Source organism: Ceratotherium simum, chromosome 36 (assembly GCF_057802395.1).
Source record: "Ceratotherium simum simum isolate JZ-2026a chromosome 36, ASM5780239v1, whole genome shotgun sequence".
In the NCBI taxonomy this organism is placed as follows: domain Eukaryota; kingdom Metazoa; phylum Chordata; class Mammalia; order Perissodactyla; family Rhinocerotidae; genus Ceratotherium; species Ceratotherium simum.
Window position 1 is genome coordinate 25,144,855 of NC_141935.1, and position 23,803 is coordinate 25,168,657.

General features: G+C 35.6%; 1 protein-coding gene across 1 annotated transcript in view; it reads left to right on the forward strand.

The window, feature by feature from the left end:
- The window catches only part of AHCTF1 (AT-hook containing transcription factor 1), a 92,714-nt gene that overhangs the window by 45,185 nt on the left and 23,726 nt on the right, over positions 1-23,803 (forward strand). The window contains exons 13-26 of the mRNA XM_004439569.3: positions 1,664-1,754; positions 3,095-3,184; positions 5,146-5,286; positions 5,959-6,063; positions 7,000-7,093; positions 8,819-8,942; positions 9,100-9,156; positions 9,986-10,132; positions 10,710-10,897; positions 19,490-19,634; positions 19,712-19,843; positions 20,537-20,687; positions 21,136-21,286; positions 21,617-21,724. Of these exons, the coding sequence (XP_004439626.2) occupies positions 1,664-1,754; positions 3,095-3,184; positions 5,146-5,286; positions 5,959-6,063; positions 7,000-7,093; positions 8,819-8,942; positions 9,100-9,156; positions 9,986-10,132; positions 10,710-10,897; positions 19,490-19,634; positions 19,712-19,843; positions 20,537-20,687; positions 21,136-21,286; positions 21,617-21,724 (1,724 nt within the window). The remainder of the gene's footprint in view (positions 1-1,663; positions 1,755-3,094; positions 3,185-5,145; positions 5,287-5,958; positions 6,064-6,999; positions 7,094-8,818; positions 8,943-9,099; positions 9,157-9,985; positions 10,133-10,709; positions 10,898-19,489; positions 19,635-19,711; positions 19,844-20,536; positions 20,688-21,135; positions 21,287-21,616; positions 21,725-23,803) is intronic.

Sequence of the window (23,803 nt, forward strand, 5' to 3'; positions counted from 1 at the left end):
GGTTTCTTTGTTTTTATGCATTGTATAGTTTTGTTCTTTATGAGTAGAACATTTTTCCCATATTCATTTCTAGATGGTTGTTGCTAGTACCTAAAAATGCAATTGATTTTTGTATATTCCTTTGATATCTGCTTAACTAAATTAGAATCTCTTGGAATTTCAGGGTATGACATCATCAGCAAATATAGGTGCTTTTTTCCATCCATTTTTGTTTATTACTTTATTTTCTCATTGCATTTGGTAGAACCTCTACAAACTATAGAAAAATATTGGTACTAGCAGACATCTTTGTTTTGTCTTTAATTTTAACATAAATTGCTTTAGTTGAGTCTCCATTTAGAATCGTGCTTTTCTTAGTTTGGGGGAACCTTTATCATATTGTATCTCCCTCTATTCCTGTTTAACTCCTCTCTATTCATATAATTCCTTTTTAAAAAATCTTTGCTGCTGTAATAAATGAATTTCATAGATTTCTCTGATATTAAACAAGACTTACAATGTTTTTTTAAATAACAGCTTTATTGAGATATAATTCTTATTCCAAAAAATTCACCTAAAGTGTATAATTCAGTGGTTTTTAGTCTATTCATGGAGTTGTGCAACTATCACCACATTGAATTTTAGAATATTTTTTTATCATCCCCCAAAAAATCTCATACCCATTAGCAGTCACTCCCTTTTGCTCCCCTCTTTCCCCCGGCCTTTGGTACACTAATCTGCTTTCTGTCTTCATAGATTTACTTGTTCTACACATTTCTTATAAAGGAATAAAATAATATATAGTCCTTTGTGACTGGCTTCTTTGACTTAGCATAATGTTTTCAGGCTTCAGTCTTCTTTTTTTTTTTTTTTTTTTGTGAGGAAGATCAGCCCTGAGCTAACATCATCCATGCCAATCCTCCTCTTTTTGCTGAGGAAGACCGGCTCTGAGCTAACATCTATTGCCAATCCTCCTCCTTTTTTTCCCCAAAGGCCCTGTAGATAGTTGTATGTCATAGGTGCACATCCTTCTAGTTGCTGTATGTGGGACGCGGCCTCAGCATGGCCGGAGAAGCGGTGTGTCGGTCAGCGCCCGGGATCCGAACCTGGGCCACCAGTAGCGGAGCACGCGCACTTAACCGCTAAGCCACAGGGCCGGCCCTCAGGCTTCAGTCTTATTGTAGCATGTATCAGTACTTCATCTCATTTTATGGTTGTATAATATTCCACTGTATGAGTGTACCACATTTTATTTGTCCATTCACTTTATGGGCCATTTGGGTTGTTTCCATTTTTTTGGCTATTATGAATAATGCCGCTTCATATATAGTTTTTGTGTGGACATGTGTTTTCGTTTCTCTTGGGTGTGTGTACCTAAGTGTGGAATTGCGTCATCTGGTAGTTCTATATTTAAGAACTACCAAACTATTTTCCAAAGTGGCTTTACCATTTTGCATTCCCGCCAGCATTCTATGAGGATTCCAGTTTTTCCACATCATCGCCGATGCTCATTATCTGTCTTTTTGTTTATAGCCATGCTAGTGAGTCACAATGATTTTTAAGCCTTTAAAATTTTGTATTCTGAACTAGAACTTGCTACCTCTGAGTCTGTGATTACATATCCTTTCTTTACAATTCATTTCTTTCCTTTTCTTCTTCTTCTTTTTTTAAATGCATGGTTTAGGAGGAACAGTTAGAAGCTATATTGTCAGCAGCAATCCAGACAAGTTCCCTGGGACTTTTGACTGGTTGTATCAAAAGGTGGATAACAGAAGGTAAGATTATGACTTTTTTTTGGTGAGGAAGAGTAGCCCTAAGCTAACATCTGTTGCCAGTCCTCCTCTTTTTGCTGAGGAAGATTGACCCTGGGCTAACTTCTGTGCCCATCTTCCTCTACTTTATATGTGGGACGCCTGCTACAGCATGGCTTGATGAGTGGTACATAGGTCTGTGCCCAGGATCCGAACCCGTGAACCCCGGGCCACCGAAGCAGAGTGCGTGAACTTAACCACTACGCCACTGGGCAGGCCCCTATGATTTTTAACAATTAAAAAATTACTTCCTTATTTTTAAAATTATCAGTTCACTGTTTTGGGGGGGTTTTAGTTAAACTTTGAGATGATTGTAGATTCACATGCAGTTGTAAGATGTGGAGAGATCCTGTGTACCCTTTACCACATTTCCTCCCCAGTGGTAAGATCTGGCAAAACTCGATACAGTATCACTATCAGGATCCCCATGTTGCCCTTTTATAGCCACGCCTGCCTTCCCCCACCCCATCCCTAACCTCTGGCAACCACCAATCCATTTTCTATTTCTATAATTTTGTCATTTCAAACACGTTCATAAACGAAATCATACAGTGCGTAACCTTGTGAGATTGGCTCTTTTTCGCTCAGCAAAATTCTCCTTGGATTCATCCAAGTTGTGTGTATCACTCTCACTCTTTACAAACACACACTCCACATACACACATTATTTTTGCTCTGAACCACTTGAGAATAGGTTGAAGGCATCATGCTTCTTTACTCATAAATATTTCAGTATTATTTCCTTCTATAAACAAAGACATTCACTTACAAAACCACTTTGCAGTTATAAAAATCAAGAAAGTCACATTGATGCATGCTGTTACCTACTCTGCAGACCTCATTGGAATATCACTAATTGTCCCAATAAAGTTTTTTGTAGCATTTTTAGGGAGAAGGAATCCAGAATCTAATCTAGAATATACTTTCTATTTAGTTTTCATGTCTTTTGATTCTCTCTTAATCTTGTATAACTCCTAAGCCTTTGTCGTTCAAGAAATTGACATTTTTAAAGAATACAAGCTTCTTATTTTGTAGACTACTTTTCCATTTGTTTGTTGATCTTTCCTCTTGGTTAGATACAGTTTTTACGTTTCTCAGAGCAGTACTGCATAAACTGATGTGCTCCCTGTTTCAGGCGATGCACCGAGAAGGAGACGTGGTACCAGTTTGTCTCCATTAATGGTGATGCTAACGTTGCTCTTTGGTTAGAGTGGTTTCTGCAGGTTTCCCCTCTGAAAAGTTATGAGTTCTTTGTTTGTAATTCATAATCATTCTTTACTTTTTCCTTTCATTTTACAAATAAGAACAACCAAATTCTGCTGCTAATTTGCACTTTGTTCTTGAATGGACATGGAGTAAAGTGGTTCTCACAAAAGAGGAATTTGACAGACTGTGTAAGTATTATATTAAAAAGCTAATATAGGTTTATGTTTTAAGTACATAACAATAATAATTTTTAATCATTTTGAAGTTGTAAACTATTTAAAGAAGTCCCGGGAGTAAACTGTTTGTTTTTACATTAGAGTGACAAAATTATTTTTTGACCAAGATTTTGTAACGGATTGTTAAACTGGCAGCATGTTGATATATCCGTAATAGCAAGTTTCATAATTACACTTTACTCATCTTTTGATCTTAGGAGTTTAATTTATAAAATATGCTGCTGATGGTGTAAGGAGAATATGCCAGTTAACCTCAGAAGCTCCTCTACTTATTTATTTTCTATTTCAAATATTTATAAGTATTAAGAAGCTGAATAGCAGGGTAAAAATCTCATCACCTCTGTCTTCTACTAATAGATGTCATTATCAGTGATGCCGAGTCATTTTTCTTCTTGACTGTCTTGTTTATTAGTCTGTTGTACACTTGGAGTTTTAAAGTATCCGGTGAATATGAAAAACCCATTATGCCCAAATTAGTGCAAAAATAATGTTAAAGGTAATATATGATTGCCCTGTGCGTGAAAGCAAAATTTAAGTTTATTTAGAAGTATATATTTTGGTTATTTCTATCGTTGTGTCATGATAAATGAATGAAGGAACTTTTAAATTTTTTTTTTTTTTAATTTTTTTTTTTAATTTATTTATTTTTCCCCTAAAGCCCCAAGCGATAGTTGTAAGTCATAGTTGCACATTCTTCTAGTTGTTGTATGTGGGACGCGGCCTCAGCATGGCCGGAGAAGCAGTGCGTCTGTGTGCGCCCGGGATCCGAACCCGGGCAGCCTGCATCGCAGCGCACGCACTTAACCGCTAAGCCACGGGGCCGGCCCTGAAGGAACTTTTAAAAAAGTTATTCTTGGTAGAGGATTTTTAAACTAACAAAATTTGATAGGAAGACGTGAGGTTCTACAGTATTTTTAGGGCATGCTCATGAAACTATAAGCATGAAATAAATAACTTTAAATATTTAATTAATACAGTTGAAGTCTGGAACACCTGAAAATTCAGACTCAGTAAAAAATGTATTTTTTTTTAGAGGAAAGTGTTTTCAGGGATGATTATATGTTATATAAAAAAAATTAATTCAGTTCATAAATTGTATGCTTTTATATTACGCTTTCAACATAATGTGGTATTTCAGGGTTGAACTTGGTAAGGCAGCCATTGTTACTGCCTTGAACTTCATTGCTAGTTAATGGAGACTATTTTTAAAAACAAAGAATAATTAAAATACAAAGCATAATAAGTATTTTAAATGTATTGGAAGTAAATGAAATAATTTGATTTTAGGAAGGATTTAGAATTAAGATATTTGTTTTCTGGGCCAATTACATGTTGGATACTAATGTAGTTAAATCTTATCTAAAAGGTGTAACCTGTTGCAACTAAAATACTCTTTTTTCCCCAAAAAATGAATTTGTAAACTCAACCTTAAGTTTGAAATGAAAGGACAACCGAGTCTACAATGAATTATAACAAACATGCAATTTTACTGTAATTAAGTCTTTATCTGAGTCTTAATTTTAGTGTCTCACTTTTAAGGACGAAGTGGAAGAAAGATTTTTTTATAAAATGTTCATCACAAAACATCATGGTACATAAAAGATCTGACATAAAACATGTATTTGAAGGAGAAACATTTAATGAATATAACTGATTTCTAGTGAATCTGAAGTCGAACCTATATCACCTTCCTCACATATTGCTTACCTCATTCTACAATTTTTAAAAAAATACTTTGCGTCTGTCCCTTCTAGATTCTTTGAGAGTATTTGCCATTTCAAGCTTGTCTTTATAAATCTTGTAACATATTGAGTAATTCTGTAGTTAATACAATTTGAGAAATTTTGCATTTGTGATTTTATTTAATTCATATTTACTGTGTGGAAACTAATCTTGTATTTTATCCTTGAAAGGTACACCATTATTTGATGGTTCATGTCGTTTCATCGATTCACAAACTATACAGTCTATCCAGCACTGCCATTTGCTTCTCAGCAACCTTAATACAGTCTTAAGCTGTTTTGCAACAGAGGCCCAAGAGATCACAGAGAGAGGTGTGCTCTTTGTCTTACATAAATGAATATTTTATTAAATTTTACTTCTTGACTTCAAGAAAGAAGAAATTTCTATGTGTTAGATAAGTCATTGTGCAGAGGCCATTACTTCTCAAATGCTAGTTTTTTGGGGGGGGGGTGCAGAGTGGGGGTGTGTATGGAAAGCTACAGAATGTTGTTAGATAGGCCATGAGCTCATGCTTAAATAAGCTTGGGAAATTTGGAGGTTAAGCTTATGGTTGTTAAGGTAGTGTACTTACAGCAGAATTTCAAATTTTTAAATTATGTCTAAGTTTTTATTTACAGAAGTCATAGTAATTTTCTTTCTTGTCATTTAAACAAGACAGTTTTATTTAAAGGCCTGGTTTGAACAACCTGTATTAATGATACTGTACTAGTTTGTGTTAATGTATAAATTTGACTTCTGACATTAGCTAATGAAAGTGTAGCTATAAGATGGAAGCATATTTATGTAAAAAGTGTCTATTTTCGTCAGTGAGTTATTTCTGTTAGCATTATGGAGATTATTTGTTCAAATTAAGTTTGTTCAAAAATGCGTATTGTTAAAAATCACCAAGTAATTGATTAGTTTTTGAAAACTGTTGAGTGTCTTGATTTTTCATTTGTGTTTGATAAATTGAAAGTTAACTGACTTTTAAATCTTCTTTATAGGTCTTATGGACTTAAGCAATAAGTATATGGTTACCCAGCTCATCTGTCAATATGCACAAGTGGTTCTTTGGTTCTCTCATTCTGGCCTGTTACCAGAAGGCTTAGGTAAAATACTTACTTAATCTATAAATATTAATTGAATCATTTTTAAATCTTAATAATTTGTTGTTGTGTTTTAATGTTTCAGGTTTCCTTTCTTCTACCACCTCACTTAACATTTTCTTCGACTCTTTACCTTCTTTTCTTACGTTCTTCCTTACTTTGTATCTTCAGTGCTTCACCCTGTGCCCGATACACAGGTTCCATACGTATTTATTGGATTGAATAAAATTTAGAAGGAAAGCATATTTGACAAAAGATGGCTTCTGAAAATGGGTTCAATGATATCACCAGCTGTAATTTAGATCCATAGAACTATGGGTTTTATAGTCTAATTTGCTGATCTTTTTCTCTTTAAGAGTTATTTTAATATGGTTGTTAACCGGTATTATTTGCCATCAGTTAAATAGCCGCCTTTCATCTAATGAGTCACGCCAATTCCATGAATTAGAAAATTTTGACTTGCACTGTTTTGTTTAGAACACACTTGTAAAGCCTCTAACTTCTTGCATTTCCAGGAAACACATTGGATTTTATTTAGAAGTGCGTCTGCCACTGTGCATAATTGCTGTTGATCTTATTCTTTCATAACTCTCTTCAATTTTTACTTGAACGAATAGTGAACATTGCTTGCTTTCAAATTATTATTTGTGCCTAAGGGAATAAAATCATCTTCTGAAATAGCTTTTGCAGGGTTTTGCAGGGTTTTAAGCCAGCATCCTTGTTGTTATAGATTTTCATGAGAGACTCAGTTTTCTCATTTGTGCATCTGTTAATAAAGGGATGTGTAGCATTCTTTTATTACTTAAATTTAGGAAGCCCGAAAATTAAACAATATTATAAAGTTAGAGTAAAACATAAATGGATGTAACCTTAAGTATTGTTGGGATATTTTGGAAATATTACTAGCTTTTTTTTTCCAACTCTTAAAAAAAAATCTAGATGATGCTGTGCAGTTGTCAAGGTTATGCTACAACTACCCTGTAATTCAGAACTACTACACCAGTCGTCGACAGAAGTGTGAGCGTTCATCAAGGTATAGTACATCCAGAACCCTCGAAAAACGTTTTAGAAGTTACTTCTGTAAGAAGTCAGAGCTTTCTCGGAACAGAATTCATCATGTTACAAAAGGATGAAACGGGTGGAACTCTCAGTAAAGTATTGGAATCTGTTATCAGAATTACTGTTTGGGTTGTGATGTTTGCCTTGACCCAGTGGTTACACTTTTATTGCAGAACTTGAGTATGTACAGCCACTCATTGTTTTCTACATAAAACTAATTATCATGATTGATTTATTAGAGGAGATTCTAAAATTTAAGCATGTACTTTTCCTGAGAATTCTCATTCAGAAAAACTAGAAACTACTATTCATCGAAAAAGCATAAAATGCATCACCAGTTATTTTACATTCTTTTCATTAACAGTTGCATTTCAGCACTTCAACTACTTTTTGTTTGTTTTTTTCCTTCTTTATCTCTCTTTTTTTAAATACATGAATATTAGCATAGTTGGTTCCTTTGAAATAAAGAAGGAGAAGTAATAGAAGAAGAAACAGTAGTGTTTAGAGCCTTGGCCCTACCTTGGAATTAAATAGCCTTTTTCCTCAAGTTGGAATGACAGAATTGTAGAGCAGCATATAACCTTTAAAGCAATGATTCACAAACATGGATTCCAAGTTTGTTGTGTCAGAATCACCTGGAAATCAGTACTTACAAGGCTGTGCGAGCTGTAACTTTGAGGCATGGCAAGATTTGGGATCCAGTGCTTTAGAATAACTAATCTAGGGTAGTGAGTGTGGACTTGGGAGATTTATTAGGCCTAGGTTAAAATTCTAGATCTGTTATTTCCTAAGTGTATGTGCTTGAGCAGGTTTGCTAAACTTTCTTATCCTATTTGTCATGTAAATTATAAAGTCAATATAAAGATCAAATAAAATAATATATGCAAGACACCTCTTGCAGTGCCTGATCATAGGAAAAGCTCAGTAAGTAGTAACTGCTGCTGTTAATATGAGATGAGGAAACAGACAAGGATGATATCTGCTTATCACCTTGTAGTTACTCAATTATATACATATATATTTGTTTGTTTTTTTTGTGAGGAAGATCAGCCCTGAGCTAACATCCATGCCAAGCCTCCTCTTTTTGCTGAGGAAGATTGGCCCTGGGCTCACATCCGTGCCCATCTTCCTCTACTTTATATGTGGGATGCCACCACAGCATGGCGTGATAAGTGGTGTGTAGGCCCACACCCGGGATCGGAACCTGTGAACACTGGGCCGTGGAAGCAGAGCGCGCGCACTTAACCACTGTGCCACCGGTCTGGCCCCATCAATAATATATTTTTGAAGGAATCGCTGAGGTTAAAAGACTAGTCCAGCTGATGAAACGGAAACTGTAACTCTTTGATTTTGAACTGCAGTGTTATTTTTACTCTACTGGGCTGCCATGCTCTTTGGTAATTTGCTCAAGTGAAAAATAGAATAGCCTCAGGCATTTGGCTGGCTGGACCACATTCTCCCCTGGGACCCGACCTTCATTGACTGGCTTGCTGATGACCAAACTTGAGGCTTCTTCAGAGTTTATCTGACTAACTCTCGTTGGTGTCTGGAGTTCTCATGATGCTCAATTGATCCTGTTCTCAACTCTCTTCTCCCTTTGATAGTTGGGATCGTTACTTTTAAGAGTTTAGTGTTTATTGATTTGATAATAATAATTAACACTAATATTAAGTAATCCTTAATGTTGCCCTTATTGCAGAGGGAAGTGGAACCCTGATTGCTTGATGATTGATGGAATGGTTTCTCAGTTAGGAGATGGAGTTGAGAAGTTGTGGAAACGGGATGAAGGAGGCACAGGAAAATATCCTCCTACTAGTCTACATGTAGGTTTGCAGTAACATGATGCACTTAAAGGGTCTACGAAGTTGGGGGGGAGACATGCTTAGCTGTGTTTTTCACACCTGGCATAGGCTTGGGAAAAACAAGGAGCATGGATGAATGACTATATAAAATGCCCTGAATTTTTTATCCCTTTTATAGGCACTACTAGACATATACCTACTAGACGACGTTACTGAAGCAAGCAAACATTCTGTTGTATCCTTTAAAATTTTATGAAATAATTCATGTATTGCCAAAATAGTAAAATTTCATAGTAGTAGGAACCTTACACATCTAATCCAATCTCTGTTTCACATTTTAATTTTTCTAAAAGGAAAGGTTCTTAACCCAGGATCTGTTGGTTGGATTCAGATGGTCTATGGTTAACCTGAAACTATGCAAAATTTTGTTTGATGTTTATTTTTCTAGGGATAAGGTCCATGGCTTTCATCAGATTCTTAAATGTGTCCAAGACACTCCCAAAGTTAAGAACAGCTGCTCTAAAACATTGCTGGCAAGTGATCATTCTCATTGAGGTTAACTTATGTGCTGAGTGAATATGAATACCTTATAAGTTAGCTTAATATTAACTTAGGCATTGTGTTTGAGCCCTGTGGTCTTTGAAATAAGATTTTTGTACTAATATCGGTTTCTTAGTCTAAAAATGCATAGTTCCATTTATAACTTTTAAGATAACATGATGTATTTGCCTAAGCTGCCAGGTTTTGCTGGATAAATGGAATTTTGTCTATAGCTTTGGTTGTTCAATTTGCTAAGCTACTGACTTCATGAAGAATTTTTGCTTTAGTCCCTCTCCTTTGTGGTGGTACTTGCTATTGAGAATGAATGAAATTGGTTCTGGTACTCGCTGTACCCACACTTGATAAAGCTGTACAGCCGTAGCTGGATGTTGGTAATGGCTTTCTGAACTGAAAGAAGTCTCTCAGGCCTCTGTTTTGCTACATTGTATTGCTACCTATTGCAAATGTGTATATACATAGGAGTTTTTCTTTTTCTTTATTGTCCTTAATCTTCTTTTTTAAAGACCATTTATTTGCTACTTGATATTATGTATTCTTTTCCAAACAAAACGGATACTTCCATTGAATCATTTCCAACTGCTTTTGCCATTTCTTGGGGTCAGGTTAAACTTATTCAAGGGTTTTGGCTGATAGATCATAATGACTATGAGGTAAGTGGGCTAGTTCACTTAGGGTGTAAGCTTTTATAAACTATTAGAATTTTAGAAAAAATACATAACTGGATTAAATTTGATATTAAAGATATAGTCTACTTCTAGAGGTAATTTAAGGACTCAGTTTAATTAATACCTTCACCAAGCACTATCTTAGGCATTAAGAATACAAAGATAAAACAGTTCAAACCCTGGGTTGTTTGCTATCTAAAGAAGGAAACAAACAAGTAAACAATTCCTAATAGTGCAAATATGGTGGTGGTTATGTTAGAGATATGTTTGGTGTGTTGGGGGGATCGTAGAAAGCAGAATTTGGCATTGATGTATGACATTGGTAATGGAAAGATGTTATATAATAGCTTAACGAGGTCTCAAAAGTATGAGACTTTTGATAAGTCTTTTATTTAAAAGAAAATATACCATGGATTAAAGTAGATCTTTTCTGCTTATATTTAAACTGGTTTTATCTTGATTTTTGTGACTTAAGTGTTGCCTGTCTTTTTAAAGGTTAGCTACTTTGTCTAAATGCAAAGCATCATATTTGTGTTTACCAATTTTCATGTCATTTTTGCAGAGTGGTTTGGATCTTCTGTTTCACCCAGCTACTGCAAAACCTGTGTCATGGCAACATTCAAAGATTATTCAGGCCTTCGTGAGTCAGGGTGAGCACCGACAAGCCCTCAGATATATTCAGACAATGAAGCCAACAGTGTCCAGTGGTAGTGATATTATCCTTCACCTCACTGTTTTGCTTTTTAATAGGTAAGTACATATTTTGAAAGTACTAGAGTCAGCCTCTTGATCAGTCAGCCTCTTGATCATATATGTTAATAAAACAATTGATGAAAAAGTAGCAATATATGATGTTTTGCTTTGGTTGCAATACATAATATCCTTATGATTCTTCATCTTTCAACATTAGGAAAAATGTAAAACACCTTTTATCTAGAATAAGATGAATAAGAAGTCCTTTGCATGAAGGGGGAACCAAACTGAGGTTTAAAATTATATCTGTTGCTAATGGACAATGTTGATAGTCTCCTGCATGGACAATTGAGGTTTGAGTATGCTGAAAAGGAGCCAGAAATATAGAGGAAGAATGAAGTCATGTTGAGTTTATAAATTATATTCCTTGAGAGTGTATTCCAATAATGGTACTCTGATATTTTTGTTAATATTGGTTGCTTGGGTATTGCAATTCTTTGCATTTGATTTTTGTCATTGTGTCCTCATAGAAAATCTTAAAGCATCGTCCAAATAAGAAAGCGTCAGGTTTCGTATCTTAATAAATACTTTAACCAGATTTGAGCAGGTGATATCTTTATATTTTTTCTTCCCTTTGCAGTATGTTAGTGTTCTCTGATCAGTATGATATATTTGCCATTTATATTATAGCAATACTTATATTGCTGTAATTATTGTATTTGTCATATGTATTGTGACAAGATAAATGGCATGATTGGAAATATAGTAGTCTGGTTATTGGTTTTCTTGTTAACTAAATTAGTTGGGGAAATTGCTTGGAGCTGAAATTTCTTACTAGATTATAACTTTATTTTCTACAACTCATCGGGCCGGCCCTGTGGCTTAGCGGTTAAGCGTGCGCGCTCCGCTGCTGGCGGCCCGGGTTCGGATCCCGGGCGTGCACCGACGCACCGCTTCATGGCCGCGTCCCACATACAGCAACTGGAGGGATGTGCAGCTATGACATACAACTATCTACTGGGGCTTTGGGGGAAAAAATAAATAAATAAAATTATATACAACTCATATTGATTTTTTTCAATCCTGTTGGTTGGTCATTTTTATGTTTTTAGAAATTGGTCACTTTACTCACCCCAAATTGTGATTTATGAACCAAACAGCACTTCACTGTCAACACTCTGAAGGTTAAGTTTCTCTTTGGTTAAGCAGAATGTATTTCTGAGGGGAGAGACTTGAATTTCCAGGTTTCAGACAGAAGGAAAGTTCTGCAGTTTAATAATAGGTCGGTTAGACATGTAGAATCTTACAATGTCCTCAAAAGTAATGAATTAGAAAGTACTTGTTGAAATAATTTGGTTAGCAAAAGTGTTTGGTTAGCTGAATAAATCTAGAATGAATATAAGAACAAAAAGAAATTTAAAGAAGCTACAAGTGATAAATGTTTAATGAATGGGTTAAGAGTCCTAGTACTGGGCAGGCAGGCAGCCTGTAAATTTTTTTCAGTTGCATAGAAGCTCACTCTTTAGTGACTTTAGAGGTGGTAGTTGATCAGTAATGCTACAGCAGAAGAGCAGAGGGTGGAACATGGTAAAAAACACCTTTGAAAGGTTGCTGATTTTTTTCTCTTTTTGATTCCATTGTCCTTTGATTCATCCATAGCGTGTTTCTCTGATTTGCTGTATTCTCATTTCCTCTCTCTTAGCCATAGCAAACATTATGAAATAATGTTTACACTAATACAGACGTTATATAATGTGATTTTATACCTTATTTCTCTTAAGTACAGTAAAGCTTCAATTATCCAGTCCCCAGAAAACTGACACCATTAAGTGTCCTATACAGTGAGTGCAGAGATAAGAACCAAGGGCCATTCAGAATGCCATTTGCGAGATAGCATGTGTTCAGATTCAATAAATGTTTAAAATAATTACTGGTCCTATAAGTAGAGACTTGGATGTTGTTAAAGAGTCAGAGGACACAGTTAAGACAAGTGAAGGTGATGTGGGTTTTTTGTTTTTTAATTGAGGTATAATTGACATACAACATTATATGAGTTTCAAGTGTACAACATGATTCAATATTTGTATATATTGCAAAATGATCACCACAATCAGTCTAGTTAACATTTGTCACCATACATAGTTAACAGAATTTTTTTTTCTTGTCATGAGAACTTTTTTTTTTTTTTGGTGAGGAAGATTGGCCCAGAGCTAACATCTGTTGCCAATCCTCCTCTTTTTGCCTGAAGCAGATTGTTGCTAAGCTAACATCTATGCCAATCCTTCTCTCCTTTATATACGGGAAGCCGCTGCCGCATGGCTTGATGAGCAGTGTGTAGGTCCATGCCCAGGATCTGAACCCATGGACCCCAGACCGCCAGAGCAGAGCGCACGAACTTAACCACTGCGCCACTGGGCCAGCCCTTGTGATGAGAACTTTTAAGATTTATTCTCCTAGCAACTTTCAAATATGCCATACAGTATTATTAACTGTAGTTACCATGCTGTACATTACATCCCATGACTTATTTCTTTTGTAACTGTAAGGTTGTACCTTTTGATTCCCTTCACCCATTTCACCTTTCCCCCCACCCCCTGCCCCTGGCAACCACCAGTCTGTTCTCTGTAACTATGGTATTGGTTTTTTTGTTTTTGATTTTTAGATTCCACATATAAATAAGATCATGTAGTATTTGCCTTTCTCTGACTTATTTCACTTAGCATAATGCCCTCAAGGTCCATCCGTATTGTCATAAATGGCAATATTTCATTCTTTTTTATGGCTGAGTAATATTCAAGGTGATGGTTTTTATTGAAAGTAAGAAAACAACGTGGGAGAAAGCTGTTTTAGTTTTTTTTTGTGTGTGTGTAAGGAGATCAGCCCTGTGCTAACATCCGCCAATCCTCCTCTTTTTTTGCTGAGGAAGACGGCCCTGGGCTAACATCTGTGCCCATCTTCCTCCACTTTATATGGGACGCCGCCACAGCATGGCTTGCCAAGCAGTGCGTCGGTGCGCGCCCGGGATCCAAACCAGCGAACCCTGGGCCGCCGCAGCGGAGCACGTGCACTTAACCGCTTGCGCCACCGGGCCGGCCCCCTGTTTTAGTTTTTGAACTGATAATTTTGCAGAAAGGCAGCCGTGTTTCGTTGCCTAGAAGGTCACGCTGCTGCATATTTTACACTCCGCTTTTATCAGAAGTCAATGACAAGAAAACGAGTTGATTTACAGGGACTTATTCAAGAGAGTAAGGTTCTAGGGTACGTCTTATGTTCAGTACATGATGACCTAATTTCCCCAAATACTTGCATCCCTAATCGAGCAGAGTGATAAACCACAGTGTCCTTGACCCATTGGAAAAGGCTGAGCTTGGGAAGTTGGAACTAAAAGTGTGAGAGGTCAGGCTACACAGTGGTCTTTCCAACGCCCAGGTGCTGTGATTACATAATGATAGTTAAAATGGCTAAAAAAGTTTTGCTATTTCAACTATCAGAACACTGACCCCCTCTCTGAACTCACCTTATGCCAGATAAGTGAGGTGTTGCTTGGTTTTTGAGTCGTTCTTTCATTTATATCGGTGATGATATTGGAATAGCCACTGCTTGTAGCAAAGATGTTAAGAGCGCACAGTCTTTGGACTCAAACAGATTTGAATATAAACCTAAACTTTGCCATGTTCTAAAATACGATCAAAAGCAGTTTAATTATCGTCTTTGAGCCTGAGTTTCCTCCTTGGTAAAATGGAGTTAATAATGCCCACCTTGCAAAATTTTAGGGTTAAATGGTTCAAGCACTATTATGGTTGCTGGCAAGTAGTAAATCATTAGTAAATGGTGATGATGATTGATGATTTTTTTAAAAGTCAACTATCATTATCGTCGTTTATTATACCTTCCAGCCTGACTGCTGACTCGAGCCTCTACCGCCTCTTCTTTCTTGAGATCATCCTTCTCCTCCTCTAACACCTTCCTGCTGGTAGCTTACCAATCGTACGAGCTGTGTTTATGGACGTACCATCACAGATATGGCTGGTCAGATAGGTGACTCACAAGTTAATCATGATGCACAGTACAATGATAGGTGAGAAGTAAATAAAGGCGCTAGATTTTCAGCTGTTTACATTGAGTGTTCAGTCTTAGTATCATAAAAGTACGGTAGAGCTGGAAAACCCTTTTGTGTAGGTGTAATCGTTATGTCTTGATTCTTTCCACTTTCTGTGGGTTTATTCCACTGTACTTTTTAACTCAAACTGGGTGATTTCTCATTTTCGGCCTTTCATCTTTATTACTAATATAGAAATATAAATCTAAATGGTCTGCCTATTGCTTTGGCATCATCCCACAATTTTAATTATCTTCTGAGTATTTTTAAAATCCCATTATGATTCTTTTCTCTTCCTGTTAGTTATTTAGGAGTTTTCATTTACAAATGAGGGTTTAAAAAGTTACCTTGTTGTTTCTTACTTAATTGCATTGTGATCACATAATGTAATCAATGTCCTTTAAAATTTAGTTGATTTCTTTTATTCGCTGGTAAGTAGTCAGTGTATTCCTCATTTATTACATGAGGTCTCAAATATATTTGTCTAAAAGATCAAGTTTGCTCATTGTGTGATTTTAATCTTTTAATCGTTAATGATTTTTTTTTTGGTAATCTGCTTAATAAGTTACTAAAAAAGATGTGCCGTTTGCCTCCTCTATGATGGGTGTGTCCATTTCTCATAATACTGCCAACTTTTTGTATTTTGAATATTAGGTGTATAAGAGTCTAAATTGTTCTTGTTTTATGACTTTAGCCTTTTATTATTATGGAGCAGCCTTCTTCATTGTGAGTAACTGTTAGTGTAGCTGTGCCGGCATTCTCTTATTTATGGGTATCTTTTCACTTACGTTCCGGTCGCTGGAAATCAGTAGTCTCTTGTTTACCTGTCGGGAGTTTCTTTTTTTATTGTGGTATCCGTGATACATTTCAAAAGATTGTTTATATTCAGTCTAGCATTTTTAGAGAGTTTGGCACAGGAATGCTTTTCAGGCTGTCTTCTCTGCTGTATTGCCTAGAACCCCTGTATATTCCTATTGAAATGACTTCTACTGACAACACGCTAGTCTAGCCTTTTATCAATTGAAATAATTTTCTTATTGCTCTTCCTAGCATCACGACTTTCTACTATAGGAAGCAGGAGAATAGTGGGAATTTGGGGACTTATTTTAAAATTTGTGTAAGTGTTGACAGTGGAGCAGCTATTTCTTGAAATTGGAGGTAACTGTGGGGGAAACTGACTCTTGCTATGGGGGAAATTGACTGGGGAAAAACTTTATCATTTGTCTTCTGCTTTCATTATACTCTACTGTTACCACATTAATATTTGCTGAGTCATAAATAAATTCATGTTACCCCTACTAGTATATCTGCTCAACTGGGAATGATATCATACTTTAAAGTGGAAAACTTTTTAAAAATATATCCATGAGCTGTAGGAGGAGGGTCAAAAATTGTTTTGTTTTTTGAATAGTAAGATATTCATACAAAAGGTATAAAAAGATGCAGTGAATTCCCAGCCTCCTAAGCTTCCTCTCAGTACCCATTCTATGCTAATAACTTCTAGTATATCCTTCCTAAGATGTTCTGGACATATGTAAGCAAATGCACATAACACTCCCTCTGGCCCCGCTTTAAAAATACAAACAGCATACTATACATCTTTCTGTTATGTACTTTTTTCACTAATTTAGTTTGGAGTTCATTTCATAATAGTACATAAAAAGCTTCCTTGTTTTTAACTATTGCATAGTAGTTCATTGTGTGGATGTACCAGTATTTATTTAACTGGCTCCCTTAATAAACATTTGGGTTGTTTTCAATCTTTTGCCGTTTTAAACACTGCTATGAGTAACCACATGTTTTTTGCACAAGTGCAAATTTATAAGAGAAAATCCTAAAAGTGGAATTACTAGATGAAAAGATATTTGCAGTTGTAATTTTGATAGATATGGCATATTGTCCTTCATGAGTTTTATACCAATTTAACCCCCATTACTTTATGCTATGCCCTTTAGTTGGATGTTTATCCATCTGGTAGATGAAAATGGTAATATTAATGTATTTGGGCTCACTATCATAATAAGAGAATGCATCTTTTCATAAAGAGCTATTTCTTCTTTATGGCCTGCCTATTGTTTTTCTGTGCATTGTTGAGATTATTCTTACTGCTTTGTTAGAGCTCTTTATATATTAGGGATATTAACCCTTTGAGATTTTTTTCCTCTTTGGTTTATCTTTGTCTTTTTACTTTGCTTTGAATGGATTTTGCTATGCTGAAAATTATTTTTGTGAAGTCAGAATTATCACTTATTTTTGTTTATGACTTTTGTGTTTTTTTTAACTTCAATATTTTTTTTTAATTCTCTCATGGTTTCTACTACCACTTTTATGGTTTTTTTATCATTTAAATTTTTGATCCATCTGAAATTTATTTTGGTATGAGCACATTTAAAAGAAGATTCCAGTATACACAAAAATAGAATAGTACAATGAAGGTTCCATACACGCATCCTAAATCAGATTAAATAGATATCAAGATTTTGTTATATTGGGCCGGCCTGGTGGCTTAGCGGTTAAGTGCGCGCGCTCCGCCACTGGCGGCCTGGGTTCGATCCCGGGCGCGCACCGACGCACCGCTTCTCCGGCCGTGTCCCACATGCAGCAACTAGAAGGATGTGCAGCTATGACAGACATACAACTATCTACTGGGGCTTTGGGGGAAAAATAAATAAATAAAAAATTATAAGATTTTGTTATACCTGCTTCATCTATTTCTTTATATGGTTTTTGAAATTAATGGTGAGGTGTTCATTTAGCCTCATTATCTGTTTTCCTTTCTATAAAATGTTGTGCTCATTCTAATGTTACCAGATTTTCGATTTAGGAAAAAAAATTACCCCTCTAAGACACTCAGGTTATAACAACCACACTGTCATGCCTGTCCTGGTAGAAAGAGACGTGCAAGGCAATTTCAGATGTAGACTTTTAGGGGAATACCCGTAAACGTTTTACTTATTTGAGTTGTTTGGCCCTTATAAGTCCTGCGGCATATGTTAAAATATTCTAGTCCCAAAACAATAAAATTAACAGATGGCCCTGACCTGCCAGCAGTGGGTGCCATTTGCTTCCCTGAGGTACTTTGTATCTACAGGAAGTTTGGGACAGTGCTGCCAAAATTTCCTCAAATGCATTTATATTATGAATACTAATTGCTGTAATTTTAAGAAAATTATTTTCCTGATATTTCTATCTACTTGCCTTTTTTTTTTTTTTTTTTTGGTGAGGAAGATCAGCCCTGAGCTAACATCCATGCCAATCCTCCTCTTTTTGCTGAGGAAGACTGGCCCTGGGCTAACATCTGTGCCCATCTTCCTCCACTTTATATGGAACACTGCCAGAGCATGGCCTGACAAACAGCGTATTGGTGCACGCCTGGGATCTGAACCCCGGGCCGCCAGCAGCAGAGCATGCGCACTTAACTGCTATGCCACGGGGCTGGCCCCTACTTGCCATTTTTTATTCTATAGTCCTTTCTGCCTTGAAAGTTATCAGCCCCTCCAGAAATTCCAACTGCTAGATTAATTATTGTCAATCTTAGTGTGTATCTTTCAAGACATTTTGTTATCTGATTGAATAAATATATAAACATTATAGGTTTTTTTATTGGTTAATTTTTTAAAATTATAATTGCTATTCATACTGTTTTAAGCTTGCTTTTTTTTTTTTTACCTAACAGTATATCATGAGAAACACTGCTTCATACAATGACCTTATTGCCCGCAGAAGGATGCCCCAACACCCCCACAGGGTGTCTAAAATTGTCTAATTTGACCCAAGTTCTCCAATCAGATCTTGCTGTAGATCAGCCAAAATCTTCTGTTACTAAGCTAAACCCTTCACCTTCCCATAAACACAGCATGCTTGTTTACATCTGTAGGCCTTTGCTCATTTTCTTTTCCACTCGTCTCATGCTAAGTGTCACTTCCTTAAGAGCCTGACTTTTCTCTGTCATACCACACTAATCTTTCCTTTCTGTCCAGAGCACGTTAGCTTTTTGTCTTCTTGAACTCCTGTGTATTTACTTTGCTTTCCTATCATTTTACATTTAGATAATGATACAGAACAGCATAAAATTCAGTCCTTAAGGATGCCTTGTCTTCTTGTTGACATTAGCAAACTTCATTATGCAGGGATTAGTATTCTATAATTTTAAAGTACTTTTAAATTACATGTACAAAGTATTTTTGAGATTCTTTAGATAGATTACTTGTTTTCAACATTTTGTTTATTTTATTTATTTATTTATTTATTTATTTATTTATTTATTTATTTATTTATTTATTTATTTATTTATTTATTTATTTATTTATTTATTTTGGTGAGGAGGATTTGCCCTGAGCTAACATCCGCTGCCAGTCTTCCTCTTTTTGTATGTGAGCCCCCACCACAACATGGCCACTGACAGACGAGTGGTGTAGGTCCACACCTGGGAACTGAACTCAGGCTCCTGAAGCAGAGTGTGCTGAACTTAACCACTAGGCTCCTGGGGCTGGCCCTGAACATTTTAAATAGCTTTTCTAAAATTAAACTTGTATAAATATTCATTTCAGATGCGTGGTTGAGGCCTGGAGTTTACTGCGACAGCATTCTACTCGGTTGAATATAGAGGAGTTACTAAAGCACACATATGAAGTCTGTCAAGAAATGGGCTTAATGGAGGATTTATTGAAGTTACCGTTTACAGACACTGAGCAGGTAATGACTTATCAATATAAACTTGTCAGAAATTGAGGATAAGTTAGTGGCTTACAAAGCTATTTTGTTCTTCGTAGGATTGTTTGGTGAGATTTTTGCAGTCCAGCGGCAGTGTTCAGAATCATGAATTTCTTTTAGTTCACCATTTGCAGCGTGCCAATTACATCCCTGCCTTGAAGCTGAACCAAACTCTGAAGATTAATCTTATGGTATAAACTTATTTTATTATGGGGGACAAGAGAATAAGGAAAACTGTTGATTTTGTTATGTAAGAGCTTGTAGTTTGGTAACCACTAGGATTTATATAATCTTGAGCTTGGAGAATTCTCTTCTTCTGTAGTAGAATTGAGAACAGGATATTATTACTTGTCTGATTCTTTTTATGTGCCATTTCTGTTCAGGTATCTGCCCACAGGTCTTGTCAGACTAACCACTTGTTGAAAACAAGAGGAAGAGTTAGAGGATAGCAGTGGGAGTTATAGTGCAAAGAGTGTCGACTTCAGGAGTCAGACGGGTTCTTAGTTTGCTCTGTGTGCTTGGAACACATTCTGAGCCTTGGTTTCCTCATCTATAAAATGACGATATCTCTTTTTGAGGATGCACAGAGGTGTATGTGAAGTAGCATGTTGTCTGAGAGATGTAGATGCTTAGTAAATGATACTTGTTTTTATTAGTTGTGAAGAATCAAGGCTGGATAGGAGAGACTTGGAATTTATTGATAGGTAAGGATTGATAAAGCAATTAGTGTATGTATAAGGTCTTTGGTTGGGAAGAATGGGATATGTAGGGAGGAGGAAGATATTCTTGGGTATTCACAATTATATTTTAAATGGTAAACATATAAACATATCACCTAACATTTTTGAAGATTAAATTTTTACCAATCACGGTATGTTCAATAGAATGATCGTGATCCTCGTTTGCGGGAGAGATCAGTGGCTCGAAATTCTATATTAGACCAATATGGGAAAATTCTTCCTCGAGTCCAGCGAAAATTAGCCATTGAGCGAGCTAAGCCTTACCATTTGTCAACATCATCAGTTCTTCGAGAAGGTAAGTTTTCATTGAAAATGTCATAAAGTATTGGGCTAGAAAAGATTTTGAATGATTACCTTCTGAAACCATCATTATCTTATATTTAGCTCACTTTTGCTTTGATTCATCACAATGGTGCTTTTTTTACTGGCCACTCTACTCCAAGAAATATAAAGCTTTCTTGGAAATTTTTAAAGCTTACTTAATAATGAAATACAGAATCAAAGAACTCTTTTTATTTCATTCGAAGACTCCCGTCCAACTTTTAGAGAACGTGTAGAATAAGTTTTTCACTATCTCCTAAAAGCTCAATTGTTAAATTTCTGCATAGATGTTGCTAAACCAAATATAATTTTAACTGCTTGTATCTTGTGATCTCTGTTTTCCAATCACTCTTTCATGTTAATCTTCTATTAAAATCCTAGTGTTAGAGATGAAATTAAATCCTGCATTCTTCATTTTACAGTTTGTAGACCCAAACCATTATCAGCAGTTCCAAAGCAAGTTGTAACAGGGACTGTGTTAACAAGATCTACTTTCATCAATAATGTATTATCTAAAATTGGAGAGGTGTGGGCAAGCAGTGAACCTAAACATAGCATCTCAGCCTACAATAGGTACGTTTTTCATAACACATTTTATGCTCGTGCTGCTTATTATTCTTTCCTGGGCATCAGCAGCATTCATAAGCCATCCAACCTTAGAATTTATCAGTGTATGTAAAAAGGAAAAACTCTTTTTATGTTGGCTACTTTTTTTACAAGAAGAATGTTTTTTGTTTTTAAATTTAAAAGTGATTGTGTTCATTGTTAGTTGTAAATAAGCAGAAATGTACAAAGTAAAAAATGAAAGCCCTCCTCTCCCATTAATCCCACCTTCTTACAGTATTTTTAATTTAATGCTCCTTGTGATACATAATCAAAAGTTAAATTTTTATTTTGTTGTAGTTCTAAAATAGAAGAACCATCTCCTATAGTATATTCTCTCCCAGATCCAGAGCTGCCTGAGGCATTTGTTGGAACGCCAACTTCAAAAGCATCGCAAAAAATTTCTAGGTAAGAATTTATTAAATTTTTAGACACAATGTTAGGCAATAATTACACTGTAATTTTTTTGTGTGTGTGTGAGAAAGATCAGCCCTGAGCTAACATCCACACTAATCCTCCTCTTTTTGCTGAGGAAGACCAACTGTGAGCTAACATCTATTGCCAATCCTCCTCCTTTTTTCCCCCAAAGCCCCAGTAGATAGTTGTATGTCATAGTTGCACATCCTTCTAGTTGCTGTATGTGGGACGCCGCCTCAGCATGGCTGGACGAGCGGTGCATTGGTGCATGCCCGGATCCGAACCCGGGCCGCCAGTAGCGGAGCGCGCGCACTTAACCGCTAAGCCACGGGGCTGGCCTTACACTGTAATTTTTAAGTGTCTTTAAAATTTTACAAATATTGTTTTAAATTCTTGAATCTGTTTTTAATTCTTTTTATTTTTTTTATAATTTGGGCAGTAGTATAGTAATTTTAGGAAATTTTGTATCAGCTGATAGTCTACTTAGAATTTTGCTTAATGATTTCAGACTGCTCAGAGAAAAGAAGCAAACTCTGTTTTGTTAAAATCATGAACCAAATAAGCTGTTAACTTTCTTTAATATAATCTCCTTATCGATTGATCCCTGAATGAAGATTGCTTTTATAATTCCTAACTAATCTTGGTTGGCTCATTGAAGCTTTCTCCTGTGCAACAGAACCTACTAAAATGTCTTAAGTGGCTTCAGATGCAGTAATACTTTTACATCTTAACCTATGGTATTAGAAAAGTAAATAGTTAAGTTGAAGGTTCGCATCTAAGATGAAATTGTGATTGTAAGTATTTATTTTATTTAAGAACATTGGATAGTTGAAAAGAGTTTCATAATCATCAATAGCAGAGAACAAACAAATGTCTCTCTTAATGTGTTGATTCTTTGTCTTTAATAATATGCCCATGATTGTTGCAAATTTTTGATTGTTTACATTTTATCAAGGATAAAATTACATTATTTTATGTGAATAAAATTGTCTGAATTTATGATACTAAGAATAAGGTACTCAGAGTAAGTTAATAACTTTTCAACAATGGGGGCCGAAGCTGTTTATAGTCTACATAATGGACATATTTTCAAAGCTTGAAAGGGTTTTCTATTTTTTGGATTTTATTTAATTAAGTTGAGGTTGTTTTCCTTTAATTACCCTCATGAGATGATAAGATTGTTTCACATAGAAGTCATTATTGCTGACATTCTGTTTTCCTACCAATAGTTCTCGTTTTTTTTTCCTGCAAGTCGCTTTTTTTGGTCCCTTTGTAGTTTAATAGATCTGGGGTTCAAGAAGGGAGCAATAATAAAACTTTTAAGACTCTTGATTAATGGCCTAAGGACCTAAAGAAGTATTATGAGAATCCTTTAAAGCCAGTATTAACTCAGATGGAAGAGAGCTGATTGAGGTGTGAATGTTTACCTTTTATAAAAATCATTTTCATTCCCTAATTCTGTATTTTTAAAATTGGTTTGCATTAGTGGGTAGTAAGTAAATTTAATGGCTTGTGACTAGCATATTTTTAATGAAATAGACTAGAATAGATAATAGAAATGGGCACTGCATACAGTAAGGCTAAGTGCTGTTTTATATAATTTATGTTTTGTGTATGTGTTTGGTCTAAAATGCATTACTTATTTGGATCACGGTCAGAAAGTTGTTGAGAAAATCCTGAGACCTAATTCAATATTTCTTCAGAAAATATCATGATACAAAATATTTTGATAATTTTTTTGAGTATAACTTAAATATGTTAAGTCTTGCTGGTATAAGAATTTTGCTTTTACTCAGTAGGCACCATTTGTTACTTAGGCCCTGCTTTTGAGAAGCAGTCATTCATAAATGGGCACCTTAAACATAAATGTTACCACAATGCAAGGCATTTAACAAAGTATCTATTTGGGGTAACCCAATATAGTAGTGAGCATACAGTTTACTAATACAGAATTTAAGTACAAGTGAGGTAGAGAAGTAGAAGAAGAATCAGAATAGACAATAGAGAAAGAAATGTGTAGCAGACGGATTGGATATTTTGGTTTGGTGGAAATCTCATAGCTGTGCATAG